Source organism: Numida meleagris, chromosome Z (assembly GCF_002078875.1).
Source record: "Numida meleagris isolate 19003 breed g44 Domestic line chromosome Z, NumMel1.0, whole genome shotgun sequence".
In the NCBI taxonomy this organism is placed as follows: domain Eukaryota; kingdom Metazoa; phylum Chordata; class Aves; order Galliformes; family Numididae; genus Numida; species Numida meleagris.
The window spans coordinates 52,822,031-52,839,214 of record NC_034438.1 but is presented as its reverse complement, the minus strand read 5'-3'; the positions used below and the strand labels follow the sequence as shown (position 1 = coordinate 52,839,214).

General features: G+C 37.4%; 1 protein-coding gene across 2 annotated transcripts in view; it reads left to right on the top strand.

Moving 5' to 3' along the window:
• The window catches only part of PIGG (phosphatidylinositol glycan anchor biosynthesis class G), an 82,861-nt gene that overhangs the window by 12,389 nt on the left and 53,288 nt on the right, over nucleotides 1-17,184 (top strand). For both annotated transcript variants that reach the window (XR_002433282.1, XM_021380142.1), the window contains exons 6-8: nucleotides 321-533; nucleotides 7,459-7,676; nucleotides 10,244-10,525. Coding sequence is in view for 1 of the 2 variants with exons in the window: in XM_021380142.1 (XP_021235817.1) it covers nucleotides 321-533; nucleotides 7,459-7,676; nucleotides 10,244-10,525 (713 nt within the window). In the remaining variant the exon portion in view is untranslated. The remainder of the gene's footprint in view (nucleotides 1-320; nucleotides 534-7,458; nucleotides 7,677-10,243; nucleotides 10,526-17,184) is intronic.

Genomic DNA, 17,184 nt, shown 5'->3' with positions numbered 1-17,184 from the left:
AAAGCCTCTCAATATTTAAACTGAGACTTGATACCGTTAAGGTAGTCTCCTGGGCAATCTCTTTCCATACTTGTGTAACATTCATGTTCTGTTTCCAGTAGTTGCTTGCACTGAAAAGTTATATTTGCTGAGAATTTAATAAATTTTGGTTTTACAGCAAAAAGGATCACTCTGTATGTCTCTTGAAATAGTTGTCATAACAGCTGTGAACGTACTTTTTAACTAACAAGATGTCCAGGTTTTGCTGTGTAAACAGAATGAGCCTGTAATTGTAGTACTTGTTCTGTTTTTTTTTGTTTTTGTCGTCTTGTTGATTCTAGGTCCTCTAACCCAACTTGAACTTGTGCAACAAACTGATTTGACTAGTACACTGGCCATAGGTCTTGGTCTACCAATTTCAAGAAACAGTGTCGGGAACGTTATATTACCAGTTGTGGGAGGCAAGACAATGAGAGAACAACTGCGTTTCTTGCACATGAATGGGTTCCAGCTTAGCACATTGTTGCAAGAGAATACACCTGCCTATGAAAAAGGTAAATAATCTAAAAAACAATGAATGCAAAGAATGGTATTTACCTAATAATCTGAGATTGTTTCTAACACAGTTTGGGTTTTTACATTTAAGAATTTAAGTATGGCACTGCAAATTAGCTATTTAATTGAGAGCAATATTTAGAGAAATGATGTGTAGTTCACTCTTTACTGTTATTTATTCTGGCACGCTGCTTCTGAATAAAGTCTTTTATAAAAATGTTCAGTACTCCTACTAGTAGATGAAAGAGCAGAATTAATGATGGATGGGTAAGATTAAAGTAAAACTACCTGTGTAGTTAAATCTTGGTGTTTTCATATGTACTATTTTTGAGGTACAGGGCACTAATTGTGAGCACTATTTGAAGGAATAGCGCAATGGAATGAATTTTCTGGCTTAGAGAGTATACTTCCATAATGCTGGGAAATAACTTAGGATGAGTTTCTTTCCATTTTTTCTTTTTGTGTGAATTTCTGTGGGAGTGAGAATTTAGAGAAATGCAAAATTGCTAATTAAAAGTACACCTAGGTGTACACATACATATTTGTATATGTTAGGAGGAAAGAATAAAAAACAAGGTTGGGAAAAAAACAAAACATCATACGTCTACCCTAGCAAAATGTAATATTTGTTTAAGAAGCATGATGCAGACTGCAATGTAAATAAGAAAGCTAACGTAAATATGTGAATAAAACTTAAAATAGTCAGCGGTTGCCAGAGAATATTTTACCCTGGACACTAGAAAACGTTGATTGAAAATCATTGTGAAGCCTGAAGTCCTTGGCACTTGACTGTATCTGAATCACATAAGTAACTGGACAGGAATGTAAAGTTGTATTACAGATAGGAGTAGGTAAAATGGAAGACAATGTGAAGGTCAGCAAAATGATCACTGCAGATGAAGAAATAATTATCTTTCAGCATCATGGCTTCTAATTGTAATTAAACCCTGTCCAGGAGTCTGTCTGAACAAGTGTTGCCTATGGTAGCAATATGTCAGTAGTAGGACCCATACTTTATCCATACTGATATTTTTTTCTCTGGCAAATGGGTCAAATGAGGAAACTCACTATGTTGGTAGAGTTCAGAATATGACTTTTTTATTGAAAATTCCAAAACAATACTCCATCTGACTATTTCTGCAAGCGCTGGTGAAGCAGGCTGAAGCTTCTACTAGCTTCTGTTTTACTTCTTTATTTTTTTCCAGGAACAGCATTATTTCAACTTGTAGCTTTCCTTTGAGATAATGAAATTAATATTACTCAGGATGGAAGAAATGTAAAGAATTTTTATGCTACTCGCTTGTCACTGTGAACTGCTATGGGAAGTGACAGAGATAGGATGAGATAGGATGGTAGCGGGCAGCCAAGCACCTGTGATAAGATTCTCTCCTTTTAATAACACAGCCTCAGTACCATGGCATCAGATCCAAGTCCCTGTAGCTCTTCATGCAGTTTCTTAAGGTGAATTTTCTGTTTCCTGTATGTCGTAAGGAGTCCTGGTGTTCTCACAGGTTCCTAGATGAGTGAGGCTTTATCTTAGTACATACTGTAGGAAACTTTGAGTACCATTAAGACTGGCAGGGAAAAAAGATGTCTGGCTGTTTATTTAGTGATAAGTTTCATTGATGTGGATACTTCAGTCCCTAGAAATACTAAAGAGTCACTATATCAGTGTGTAGTATGCTGTTTGTAGTTCAAAAGATAGATGGTGCTTAACTTTGGGTTGTTTGGTAATTGAGGATAAATACTATCCCACCTTTCACACTACCATAAGAAGATGTCAGGCTTGGTGGATAAATGGAGAGAACTGGATGTTGTTTACGTTATCATGATGGCCTTGGTAATATGTTTGTCTCTCATAGTGTATATGTGTCTCAAAGTATATTATAGACTAGATAAATGAATGATCAATGCAATGGGCAGAAAAGTGACTAAACTGCTAAGCTCAGAAGGTTGTGATCAGTGGCAAAGCCCAGCTGAAGTCTAGTCACTAGTGCAGATCTCAGGGGTTGACACTGAGGCCAGCATTGTTGAACATTTTCATTTATGAGGTAGACAGTGTGACAGAGCATCCCTCAGCAATACTGCAGATGATGCAGAACTAGAAACATGATGCGCTGTTACTGCGATTAATACAAACTGGAGAAATAGCCTGAATTCATGAATTTCAGCAAAGAAAAATGGATTTGGGGAGAAGTAACTGCAGGTTCGGTGCTGAGTGGCTGGAGAGCAGCTTGGTGGAAAAAGACAAGGGATCTTGTGGGATATGCATTGAGCATAAACCAGCAATACATCATTGTGGAAAGAAGGCCAATGGTATACGGGGCTCCATTAGGAAGGCAATCATCAGTAGATAGATTCTTCCTCTCTTCAGTTACGGTGAGATTGTGTGTGGGGTCCTTGACATAACTCTGGCCTTCCCAGTATAAGGAAGATGCGGACATCATAAAGTAATGAGTGAAGGGACTGGTACATCTGTCATACCAGAGGAGGGGCAGAGGGTGCTTGGACTGTTCATCTTGGAGAGGAGGAGACATGACAAAGACTTTAGCGATGTATGTAATACCTGATGGGAGGAAATAAAAAAACTGAACCTAGCTAAATTTGGTGGTGCTTGGTGAGTGGATAAGAGACGCTGGGCATAAATGAGAGGAAACATTTTTTTGTAAGGGTAGTGGAACACTAGAATAAGTTGCATGTAGATGTTGTGGAGTTTCTATATTTGCAGACATTCAGGACATGACAGGGCATAGTTCTAAACAATGCTCTAGCTCTGTTCTGAGCCTTCTGGTTCTTTTTTGTGGACCATCCGCACACTCATTCGAATTGTGTTGACAAATCTTGGGCCATACCATTTCTGAATTCTGCAGATGAATTGTGCTGTCAAGTTTTTTGAGGGTAACAAACCTCAGTAATTAACCCAATTAAATATTTCATTCATTTGCCAACTACAAGTTGAAAATTTCTCTTTCAGATTCTTGGTTAGTAACATCTGGTAGGTGATGAAATTTCAGTTGAATTCTGAGAAGTACTTTTTCATAGAATTATTATTCATAGAATTTTAGAACAGCCCATGTTGAAGTGGACCTCAAAATATCATTAGGTCCACCCTTCTCTGGGAAAAGGGACTTAGATGTCCACTTGCCTCCGAGTGATGGGGATTCTGCCATGTACCTGGTAAGGTTGTTTCAGTGACTGATTATTCTCACTCACCTGGAAAAGCACTCTGGGTGTGTGACCATGTTCATCTCTCAGTGTTGTGGGCAGTTGTAGGTAGCTAGTACTGCTTCCTTCCTGTTTTAAATTTCAGATTATTCATCTGAATTATTTTACACAACTAGGATTGTTTCTGTAAAAGGCACTTTACAGTGGAACAAAAAGCCACACTTGAGTACAAGTTGGATGTTAATAAAATGAATGTCCGCTTTTTAGTTTGGTCCTAATCCTAAACTTGCGTTATGTATATATATTGAAATGAAATAAGCAAATTATTTCTGAGATTTATATACTGAAACTGGAGAAGTTGCTTCTACATCATAAATTCATTTCATTTAAAACTTGATAAATATACAATTGCTGCTTGTGACTGTAACTAAATAAGATTATCAAGCAGATGCTTGGGAAGCATAACCAAGGGAGAGGCAGATGAGTGAAATGAAAGTGTTAAAAGGAAGAAAGGAGACTGGGGGGAAAAAAACGGAATTGGAACAGGAGCAGAAGATGTAATATAATGGTGCCATGCCAAATCTTGGTTTGATTAAAGCTCATTTTAGGTAGTCCGTTCTGGATTTCTGTATTTCCTCGAAAGTATGAATATTTAACTCTTATTTCAAGTAGGAGTTATTTGAACTTACATACCGGAAGAGAAACTTTCTAGGGAATTCGCTGTTTAAGAGACATGTTGGGAAAGTCTCGGTGCATACTGGCAGCTGTATTGATACACGAGTGTTTGCTGGTGGTTGAATTGTACTCACCAGCAGATACCTGTAAGCCTCCTGTGTAGTAGAATCAGCATATTTTTCGAGTATCGTTCATTTGGAAAGAACCTACAATGATCATTAAGTCCAACTGTCTGACCGTTTCAAGGCTAAACAGAAGTTAAAGCATATTAATGAGAGCATTGTCTAAATGTCTTTTGAACACTGTCAGCCATGGGACTTCAATCATTTCTCTAGGAAGCCTGTTCCATTGTTTGACCATATAAACTTTTCCTAATGCTGAGGCTGAACCTCCCCTGGTGCAGCGTTGTGCCATTCCCTTGCATCCTGTCATGAGTCACTGGAGAGAGGAAACTGCCGGTACCTCCCTCTCTACTTCCCCTCCTCAAAAAGTTGCACACAGCAATAAGGTGGTCTCTTGGCCTCCTTTTCTTTAAACTGGATTGCCCAAGTGTCCTCAGTATCACCTCATAGGACATGTCTTCCAGCCCTGTTACTCCGCGTCCTCTGGATACTTTCAAGGACTTTAACATCCTTTATATACTGTGGAGACCAGAACTGCACACAGTATTCAAAAGCAAGCTTCACTGATGCTAAATATTTCGGGATATTCACCTCTTTTAACTGAATGGCTGTGTTGTGTTTACTGCACCCCAAAATGCGGTTTGCCCCTTGGCTGCCAGGCACAGTGCTGGCTTGCACTGAGCTGATATCAGTCACTGGTATCCCCAGGTCCCTTCCTGCTGTGCTGCTCTTGAGGCGCTCATCTCCCATCTGTGCTTGTCTGGCATTGCTTTATCCCAGGTGCAGAACCTGGCATTTTCCTTTGCTGGATTTTGTGGTGATGACGATTGTCCATTGCTCCAATGTATCTAGATCTATCTGCGAGGGCTCTTGTCCCTCCAGGGAGTCAACAGTACCTTCCAGTTTAGTGAACTTGCAAGGACACTCCACTCATGCATCTAGGTCACTGATAAAAATGTTGAACAGAGCTGGCCCTAGGACTGAGCTCTGAGAAACGCCACTACTGACTACTTTAACCCTTGCTTTTTGAAACACTACAGCAAATGTTTTACCTTACTTTCAGATAGTTAAGAAGAAGTGAAGGAATTCAAGTTAGGAGGACAATATTAGGCTTGTTGAATAACCATTTCCAGGTTGTTCCTTTTGCCCTTGTCATTAACTTCAAAGTGAAATGGCATGGAAATAAGGATTGTGTGTGGAGCCACAAGTTGGACTCAGCGATCCATGTGGATCCCTTCTGACTTGGGATGTTCTCTTGTTCTCTGATAATTATTAAAGTGAAGCAAAAGAAACATTTCTTGTAAACAGTGCAGATGCATATGAATGTTTACATAGCATAGTGTCTACTGAAATACAGTTCCTTCTGTTCTAAATTGAGCTTGTGTTGTGGTTGCATACTATTCCCAATGACCAATTTTTAAATACTGTAAGGCATACTGGAGTATGGGACGACGCACCTCTAAAATGAAAAAGAAAAGCATGTCTTCAGTGGTTTAAGAAACAGTACCACTGTCAACATTCACAGTAAAACATAGCAGCTGATCTAATTTACTGTGTTGCCAATACATGCTCTTGAAATTAAACTTAGAAGAAATGAGTTAGAATGCTCATCAAGTGGATATAAGTCTCACACTATTAATTTTGGCAGATTTCTTTTTAAACTTCATGCTTATAATTATGAATTGTTCTAATTGTCTTCTGCATGTAAACAAAATTATGTCTCTTTTCTGTCTGCCTGCAGTATCTGCTTATTGTCATTGCTGAGTATATCTTTTTGGGAAGTAAAAATGCTGTCAAGACTGGTCAGGAATTACTGTGCTGCAGCTTTTTGTGTAAATGCTTAGCAGTGGGAAAGCTGGTGGTGGAAAACAGTATTAGTGAGGGGAGAGTAAAGTAGCGGAGCTCTCTCTTGCATCCTTTGAATTGTCTTGTGTCATTCATTGTCTGTCCACGTACGCCCTTTGTCATATATCAACTATAACTCTTAGCGTAAAGTGAGGATTCTGTGGAATAACCAGTACTTCTGGGAGGGAAAATAAATGCAGGACAAAAGCCACTGCTGCAGTAATCAAAGGACTTCTAAAATAGGATTTGGATATTTGTTTCTTTCCTATCTCACTGATTGTCCTCACTCAAGGTTAGTGTTCCCCTGCCACAAATTTTCCTTCTGGCCAGAATGCATTTGATTGTGGATAGGCCATCATGAAATCACATTCTGTTACAAGTCTCTTGCTTCTGTAGGTTGATGGCAGCATCGGGTTTTCTTTTTTTATCCAGGTTAGACTGCAGTCAGTCCTTATACTATAGCAAGAATATTGATTTTCATGGAAGAGGATTGCTTTGCACCAGCTCAATAATCTAAATGCCTGAAGCCAAACTGTGCACTTCAGTTGTTAACTTTCCTATTCCTGCATCAAAACACAGCTAATTTTGTGTTTCACTTAGTGTTACCAACCGATTCTCATCACTTCCAGCAAAATCAGGGCCTCTAATATGTTGTGTGTAGATCCTTCAGTGGTTTCTTCAGAGAAGTAGTTTCTTCAGCAGTCTAAGAATTTCCTACTTGTGAAATAACAGTCTGGATAGTGAGTAGCTCCAGTGGAGTAAAAAAAACCAAAAAAACAAACAAAAACAAACAAACAAAAAAAACACCACTGTTTTAAGGATTTAAATCATTTAAATATGTTTATCCTGGAAACCTTTTGTAAAAGTAAAAGGTTTGTCACTTTTAGAGTCTTTGACATTTTATTTGATTGGGGATTAATTGCTTTTATTCTGAGTAACTGTCTCATTACAGTCTTGCTGCCAGAAGGTAATGCAGCTTTCTATGTGCAAAATAAGTTTCATCTGTAGCAGTTTTTTTGTAGATTACACAAGCAAATATAAAAATATGTAAAACTATGTTTAGATCTCTAATTATCCTCCTTGTTCACGGATCTTCTTGTTTTTTTTCCACTACTAGATCTTGGATATGAGCAGTTTAAGATAGCAGAAAAATCCCATGGTAACTGGATCAAGCTGTACTTAGAGGGGAATAATTCAGAAATACTCTTAAACCTTGGCAAAAAGGTCCTTAAACAATATTTGGAGGCCTTGAAGACTCTGAGTTCTTCGCTAAGCAAACAAGTGGCACAATATGACATGTATTCAATGATGGTGGGGACTGTGATCATTATGGAGGTAAGAAAATACAGCACTTTTTTGTAGAAAAAGCTAAGTGCAAAACATGAAAGTTCCTATTATTTGACTATTTAGTTTATGTTCTTCACAATTAAGTATTTTAGGGTTTGCTGTCTCTATTTGAAAGATGAGCATAGTACTCTTTTTAAAATATTACCCTTTGAAATGATTCAAGAGAACTTTTGATACAAGCTGCCTGTGTCTTGGTGCAACTTGGTAAATATGCACATCACAGAATCACAGAATAGTTTGGATTGGAAGGGACCTTAAAGATCTTCTAGTTCCAACTCCCTGCATTTAAAAAAAAAAAATCTGCTGTAAATTTCCTACTTTTTCCATCTTTATCTAACAACAACCGCAACTACTCAGAACAAGCTAAACCCTATATGGCCAATTTTTTTTTTTCACCATTCTGAGAATTCTTCTTGGTACTGATAAGTCGATAGTCCTGAAACAAGTCCTTGCTGGAAGAGGCACGGTTGCCATTCCATATCTCTTGTAGGAGTAAGGATAAGATATCACATTTCTGGAATTTTAAGTGGTTCTTTGCAATTGATAGTTTGGGGAAGTCTTATGTGCTGGAAATAGCCTCTGTGGTAATGCTTTGAGAAACATGCTGACAAGTTACTCTGCATTCTTATATACAAAAAAGTGCACTTACAGATTAGGAGAAACTACTGTCAACTTTTGTGAGAATTAGCATTAGTCCCTATGATGGACATACCTTGCACGTGTTCAGTGCCATACACCTACAAGGTGGTATAGTAACTGTGCATCTAGTTCTGTTCACTGTTTGGAATGGATAACAGGAGATGAGTAGCTGTTTTGTATTTGAGTCTCCTCAGCCACTGCAGGCTGTATTCCTCATCTTGTGCACAGAGCACATTAGAGATGGCTTTCTGGTAGACTGCTTGATGGGCTTTTTATCACTGCTTACCTCACAACAGGAGTTAGTTCCACAGTCCCCATAGGGTGTGAGATGGTAGGTTCTGTGCCTAAATCTGGAGATAAGACAGTGCCGCTGTGAAGCTGAATGCTTACAGACCTTTCATGTTCCTTTGTTTTGGGAACCTAATGATTCAAGCTCCTACGGTCACTTTGTGCTTGAAGCACTGGATTTCTTTTTTTTTTTTTTTTTGCAATTGTCAGTGCTTAGTTTTTCAAGAAAATAGATCTCAGTATTTTAGTTAATGGCCTTTTATCAAACAGAAACCTGCAGTTACTAGCTCTGACAGTGAAAAGTTTGCTTGACAAGAGCTTGCTCAGTGTCACTGGCAAACTGTACAATATGTATTTTCCACCCTTAGCTGCAGAAATAAAGGCGGAGAATATCACAGGTGACTTCAAACTACTTGATTCTATAAGTGCCATTTATCTTATATTTTAAATGAGGAAAATACATCTAGGACATTAACTAATAACGATGCATTTGCTCAAAATAGCTAAATATAGATTTATAGTTAACTGCAATTTGAGCATTTTAGTATAATGAGTGCTTTGTTCTAATTTTAAGTCCTGTATTATACTGTGAAACTTCATGCTTTTAAAAGTAAGTGAATTGTGGAAGGTATAATGTAAGTGAATAGACTGCTGCAGTGCATCACAATTGTTTTACATCTATTTTACTACATCTAGCTGTAATGATGGGTAAATTTTAGGTAGAGGTCTTCACAAGTGAATGATTATAGGTTGGCTGAGCTCTGATAGAATAGTTTTTATTTAGATTTGTTTTAATCTTGCCCTACCACAAGCAGACTGAGCTCAGTTTAGTACTAGGTATGTGTGTGCCTCTTGCAAAATATATTTCCAGCATGTGGCTGGATTTTTTCTTTACATGTACATGAGTAGCAGAAATTACTCATGGTGGTATTCATCTTCACTGTTACAGTTACGTGAGGGGAAACCTGGAATTCCAAGTGATTGGTGTGCAGGTTATAGCAAAGCAAAAGTGAAACTGGTAAATTCAATTAAGATAAGGAGAGGGACAAAAATAAACACCAGGAGAATTCTTAAGCTCTAAAAACACCATACGCTTACGTAATGAGAACTTTCCATGGCCTGGGAAGCTACTTTACTCAGCAAGAAATCTGAGATAAATGGCCATTGTTAGAGTGTGCATGTCATTTTAGGCCTTTGCAGGCTATGAATGATGAGTCAGATTTGTTTATTTAAGAGCTATTTTGGCACTGAGACTTAAAACACTTAATTCTGTAGTGGGTTGAAACTCTGACGGTGAAGACAGATCATGCATATGGTCAGTCACAGCAGATGAGGAGGTACTTTGTAATTTATTAAAACCTCATACACTGTGTGTCCAACCACTTAAACTGATAAATAAAAGCACTATCTTTGCCTCACCTCTTTATATGGTGAAGTCTTACACTGGTCAAACCACCCAGCATAGCGTTTCATGTTTGGTTTGGTTTTTTTTTTTAGATGAAGTATATATATTAGAGTGACATGAATGACAACAGCATGATTTTTTTGTGTGTGAATTCTGGCTGTATGCCTTAGCTAATCATGATTCTTTACCTATCAATTCTCTGCTTTTTTTTTTTTTTTCCTAGGTTTTGCTGCTACTTTTGCTCAGTGTGCCCAAAGCTCTGAGCAGCCGGGCAGAATTTGAAGTGCCCCTCTCTCCTCCGCTCTTCTCTCTGCTGTTTTACTTGATGTGTCTGATGCTGTGTGCGGTTCACGTCATTGTATGCACATCAGCAGAAAGTTTATGCTATTTCTGCAGTATGTCCTGGTTAACAGCAGTTGGAGTGATGATGCTGATTTCTGCACTCATGTGTGGTATTTTATCTGCCACTGGAAAGATTCTTGAGAATTCCAGACTTCCACTGAAGGTGAGAGCATGCATTAATTATGGTTCAGAATGTTTCGCTCCTTGTGGTGTACTTCCAAGTAAAGTTATATGAAAGATTTTTGTGTGTGTACTTAAAGGAATTGTAGTTTGTGATGTAATTAGAATAATTCAAAATTAGTGTTGAGATGCGGTATGTTCACTGTGGCACGATATCAGATTGCTGAAAAGAAGATCACAGAAGTACTTATTCTCACCTTACTTTAAGAAATGTTCTAACCAGATTAAATTATTTTACAGTATTTTATGAGGTCAGAAGCAGTTCTACTGTATACTAATTTTAAACTCTTACACAGATGTTTCACAACTGCAATTGATTGAAGATGTATGATATTGGGCAAGAACATTTTTTTTCAAGCTAAAAAGCAGATTTTTTGACATATAAGTATGTAATTGCTGTATTCAGTGTTACTGAAAAAGACAGTACTGAGTGGAATTAATATTGCCATATTTATAACTATATGCTGGAATTCCTGAGCTTAACTATACATTTAAAGTCTTTTTGAGTGAGGCTGCTAGTTTTTATTATTCAAGCTATGCAAGCTGGAATTTATCATTTTGTCTCTGTAACTTCTGAATTTATGTCATTCTCTCTCAAGCATTCTATTTTTCTGAGAGAAGCCTTGGGTTAAAAATAATTCCATTCTCCTCTCTCGAAGGCAGCATTTTTTTTTTCCTTTTCAGTTTTCTTTTGTGCAGTTTAGGGTATTAGTAGTGAGCAAGGAAGGGAATTGTCGTAGGTCATGGTGTTTTGTTCTTATGCTCATATTTATTGGTAACATGAAGTTTATGTGTGTGAGTTGAACACTTAAATAGTGTGAAGTGTTGCTAATGGTATCAGAGAAAGAAGTTTAATCTGTAGTATAACTCCTAGCACGAATCTTTCTAAATGTAGATCTTAATTTGCTTCTAGTTCTACAATAATTTTCATGATTGCGTCAAACTAGTTGTAATGTTTTGATACGAAGCTGAGTGATTATTTTAAAGGCAAATGAAAGAAGAACACAAAGTTAATCAATGTGAATGGAAAAATCTGCTGGAGAAAATGTCTAGTTGTTCAGTTTGTTAACACTGTTACTGCCTACGGGTGTGTTGGTCTTTAAATGGATTCAGTTCAGCCTTTTCTGGGTTATAACACAAGATGGAAGTTTTCCTTTGTAGTAAGGAAAATAATATGACCTTGAAATAGTAGTTACTGATCACTGGATTGTGTCGAATCTTAAAGTTTACTTGCTATGCAACGATAAACAAAAGCAACTACAGGAAACAAGCTCATTTGTTATCTTAATTTTTAACATTTTTTCTAATTTTAATCAACGGTAAGAACCTAAAAATGATGATGGCCTATACCTACATAAAATTTACAAATGATTCACTTTAACTTGATCAAGAACAGTGATGGTTGTCTCGGAACAACTCGGTCTGTTTTTGAAGTGGTCTTCCTTATGTACCTAGGAATGGGTTAATTCTTTGTGATACCCACTACTGTAGGTGTAATGGGCGTTGGTGGTCTCTTATCTTTAGTCTAATTAAAGATAAAAGGAGGACTAGTCTTCAAACAGCAGTATTGCACTTTGAACTGTATTCTACCTATCTATGAAGTCTGTTGAGAAAATGAGCACAGTACTTTTCTTGCATTCTTGCGTGTCTAGAGCCTGAAGCCTCTATAGGAGAGGATGTGATGCAAATAATCTCGTCCTTTACATTAAAGCACTAATCTCATTAGAGGTTAGTGCTCAGCATTTGCCTTTAGAACAGATGCCTGAAGACCTGTTTTCTTTTTTTTTTGTATATTTCTTCCTTGGTGCTCAAGGTACAACAAGTGAGCTTGAAGTACTATGCAACATTGTTATAAAACAGCTTCTGCTTAAATTGTATTTGGAAGTTTTTGTTCTTTGAGGATTTCCCTAGGGAAAGCCTTTTAACTCTTTAATAGGGCAGCTTCTGTGCCTCCTTCATTTTGCTTAATTTTGTCACACCTTTTGTTGTGTGGCTTTTTCTTATTTTTTGATTTTGCTTTTTGATGAGGCTGACTTTGAGCGCTGTTAGCACAGTATTGTTTGTCTGTAACTCTGATTCCCTTCTGAGTTTTCTGTATTTAAGCAGTCAGATCTGTTCTTCCCTCTATTTATATTTTTATCTTTCCCCAGTGACTTATGAGTTCTTCATATGAGATAACGTTCTATGTGGTAGGGATTGAATTATGCTTTCTCTTGTGACAATTAAGGGCCTGTAATTTCTTATGGAGTTTTGTTTCTCTGGCCACTTAATACCTGCTAGCTGACTATCCAAAAGTATTCTTGAAATGGACAGACAGTGTCCATCTCAGGTTGCTGGGTTTTGAAGATGGCAATCTCGTAGTATTGCTGTGTAACATTTTCTACTCCTGTATTACTCTCCTTTGGGAAACTGACAGGGAATAACAGGATCTTACTAGAGCTCCTTACTAAAAAAAACCAAACACTTGTGACCTGGAAACCATGAGGTCTCTTGGATGCCAGAGTGAGGCCTTCAGCTTCATGCATCCAAACATTGGTGCCAGAACCAGCAACACATTGAGTTGATCAAAGAGTATGTGAACACAGTGTAGGTCTTTCACCCCCATTAGCCTTTTGGTATCTGGTGTGACCCAAGAAACTTCAGAGAAGTCACTGACCCAGACGTTTTGGGGCTTCCCAGACTGCGGTAGTTCTTCAGGGAATCTGGAGCAAAGGGTCAAGGCACAGTCTTTTCTCCTTCCTTAGCTTTTCTTTCAGTGATAAATTTAGAATAGGTTCCTAACATGTATTGCTTTACAGATATGAGCTCTGTGTTTTTTGTTTGGCCTGAGTCTTAGGGTATCATCCCCATCTGTTCTTGGCACATTTACGTCCTTGCTGGTGAGAGGCAGCTGCTGGTGAACTTCCTGCAGATGGCATGTATACTGCTAATAAAACTGCTCTTGTCAATGATCACAGCAGAAATTGCAAAATGCCTCCTAGTGTTCAAGTTGGGTGGAATGGTTTTCCTTAGGAAACAACTAATTGTTACCACTCCAATGGACACAAATAATTCTGTCAAGGAGCACATAAAGTATGTGTGAAAAGCATTTATCTATTCTTTCTGTTTCAGTTGTCTTCCTTCGCTATCCTGATTTCCCCTTGCATCTGTCTTTGAGAACTAATTGAGCAAAAATAGACTGATTGGATGCGATATGCTAGATAATATTTCTAGTTTTTTATCTTTGCCTCCAGCGCCACACATTCTGCTTATAAGAGAGCACATCACCTGGAGCTTTCTCCCTGGATGATGTACAACTGTAAGCCCAGTCCTTCCTTGCTTGAAGAAGGAGGATTCAGCAGCAACTTTTCTGCATTTCCTCTTTGGTACCAGTTGTTCCAGCCCAGCTGGAACTTAGGAAGTTGGAAAACCTTTATTCACATGTGAAAGCTGGTGTCAATGGCAGTAACACTTCTGTCTTTTTAGGAAAGTGATTGTCTCTTGGACACAAAGATGCTTATTTTTCTCTCACCTTGGAAAATACCTCCATTTGGCTGTAATTGAACATCTATCAACTCAAATGTTTTTTTTCTTAGACTGGAAAGGTCAGGGAGTGTGTGAAATTGGTGCATCATGAATCCCACACATTTTCTGCCGTTTTACCTAAGTGGAAGATCAGCACATACCAGCAAAAGATCAGCTGTTTCAATTTGTAATAAATGGATGAGGAGATTTTCAGCGATGTTTTCAAGATCTATCTCACCCCCAGATGAGGGGAGGTACAGGTAGAAAGTACTGGATTCTCCATTCTGGGGCTGTGTTTATATTTTGTACGTAGGGCATATTTGAAGATGTGGGAAGCTGAAATATGTCTTATGAAGGCAGACCTGTAGAAATTAATTTTCATCAATCCATCTTCATCCCACTCCATAAATGACTGAATTAGCAGATACATTTTTCATCTCATAGTCAAATAAGCTTTTCTGTCCCTGTTTGTTTTCCAGAGCAAGGTTAAAATACATTGCATGTTCAGTTAGTAATTGCCTCCATTCCTGATCTGTAAAAGCAGTGACCATTTATTTGATTTACGTTTTTCCAGTTTCAGGGCTGTTGCAGGAAAGATACCGGTGACTACTTGCAGGTAGCTGTTTATACAAAGATAGAGCCTGGAGAATGTGAGAGGGAGCAGAGAATAATCCAGTGTTGCCTTTGTTGTGGGCATGAGAGAGTATTGACAGGTAACTGGAAAGCAATCAGTAAAATACACACACAATTGTGTCCCGTTTTCCATCCCCTTTTCCAGCAGAATACTTAGATGTTAGGGAAGAAACTGATTGTCTGTATATACTCTGCTGATCTTGAAGTACCTTCTATTAGAATTAGGAGTATTATTATGCTAAAATATGTCTGAATCCAAGTGCCCATGACCTGTGCATCTCTGAAGTATGAATCTGCATGTGCTCTCCACATCTGAAGCAGTTTCAAAATCCTGCTTTTCAGATGTTAGGAGAAGAATTCTGAATCAAGGTCTTGCCATTTAAAAACGCTAAAAGCATTCTCTAAGCTCGTGCTATATGGTAAACTGCAGGTATTTTAAAAGCAATTAAGATAAGTTCTACTGTTAATGACTTCAGAACTTTTTTTTCTTTAAATTGTTTCCGTTCACATCTAAAGATTTTTTAAAGTGCTTCTCATTTGTAATGCTCTTTTTTTTCACTGTGACTGAATATAGAAACTGATTACCAAGTTCATGAATTTTCTGAAGCCCAGTGCAGGCGGTGTTAGCATCTGCTTCCTGACTGTTATTTATAGGTTCTGATTACTGGGTTTCTGGCAGCACTAGTCCCTTCTTTTAATGACACTTAAGGCTTTAAATAATTCTGTAGCCCTTTATGAGCAGCAGCAGATCTTTAAAAATGTTAACTACTTCTTCATAGGATTACTCTAATTGCATGGCACTTTTTAAGTACAGTATTTACTACTACTTAAAAATACATTTCTTTCCTATTTCTGACAGAAATCAGAATTGGTAGTTTTATGAAACTAGAACCCATAAGTTAAGCTTGTCAAATAGTTTTGAGAAGCTGTATTGTGCACTATTGTAATGTTTTTTCATTACTTAAAATGTCCACTTTTCATTTTATTTTAAAATACTCTATTCGTTTTAATTTTTTTCTTCCTCTATGCAATATTGCTCACTGACTTTGAAAGGTAAAATATCTTATACAATTGTACCAAAAAAAAAAAATTTGCTTTTTTTTTTTTTTCATTTGAGGGGAGAAAAAAGGTGATTAGATGATTCCATGACTGGGTGGCTCTTAAAAATGACCCCAGCCTGCTGTGAAAGTGTATCAGGAGCAAACATGACCTGTAGTGTTTCACTGAAGGGAAGCAGTCATTATTAGAAAACAAGACTGGATGCTGGCATCTTAAGTATCTGAAGTGAATTTAATGATGAATATTTAAATTTTGGGTGATGGTGGATATGAAAAATAAAATGTTCCATGTCTGGAAAGTGATTTTAGTATTTCTCAGTCATTAAATATGGAAAGTTAATTATTGTGAAAAAGATCTTTACTCTCAACTGAACAGAAAGTACATAACTGGAATTTGACCTGAAAGATTATTTACTGGAGGTTTTATTTCAAAGTAAAGAAAGTGTAAGTTCCATGGACGAGGTACAGATATTCCACTGTTTGTTTTCTGGCACCTGTTCAGGGTGGCAAAAGATATCCAGATATCTGTTTCTCTGTTATTTAGTTACTAATGCCTGTATGTCAAATATTAAAACTGTCCTGGCTTGGCAAATGAGAGGTTTAAATTGAAAGCCTGGCATTTAGAAATCTCATAAACTGAAGATTTCATACTAAATTTGTGTACTAGAATTAGAGTCATTTTTGTTATTTACTATCTGGAGTGCCTACTTGGTTCCTGAGAGCTGGAGGTGTTCAGCAGCTAGGAGCTCAGAGCAGTGAATATTAAGGTTTACATGCATCTCTATGCCAGTAAAACAGGTCTAGAAAGTAAGTACAATCCAAGTAATCTAAGGTTAGTCTACAAAAAAATAAAAACAAAAAAACCTGTAATGATAACATTCCTAACATTACAACTCATGTGAGAGATTACCACTAAATTTAGAAAACCTCAATGAAGATGTTTTCAGCATTTCTTAGACCATGAGTGCTCAGGAGATTATTGTTTGCAGGATAATTTTTCAACTTGCATAGATTTGCTCAGGTGTCTAACTCTGGTCTGAAACGTGGCTTATCAATAAATGTTGTTGGACTTAACCTTTTGATATGAATGTAGGATGTGTGAATGTACTTTACATATGAATGTACTTTTTTTTCATTTTCACTAGAATTATTAGGCATAAAATGTGGACTTCTGACACTGGGACATTTCTCTCATTTCTCTATTTTTATGAGGTTACTGCATTTTCCTTTTGATAATACATCATTTTATTTTCAGCTTATGAACCTACTGTTCTGCCAAAAGAACTTGTTTTCCTGTCAGTGCTGACAACCACCCAATACGATACAGCAGTCCTTATGCAGATTTTGTTTTATGTCTTATAAAAGAGACAAATGAATGGTATTGAAGACTGGTTCATTCTCATTAGTTGAGGATCTCGTATTCCTTTGTCTCTGCAAGCAGATGGTG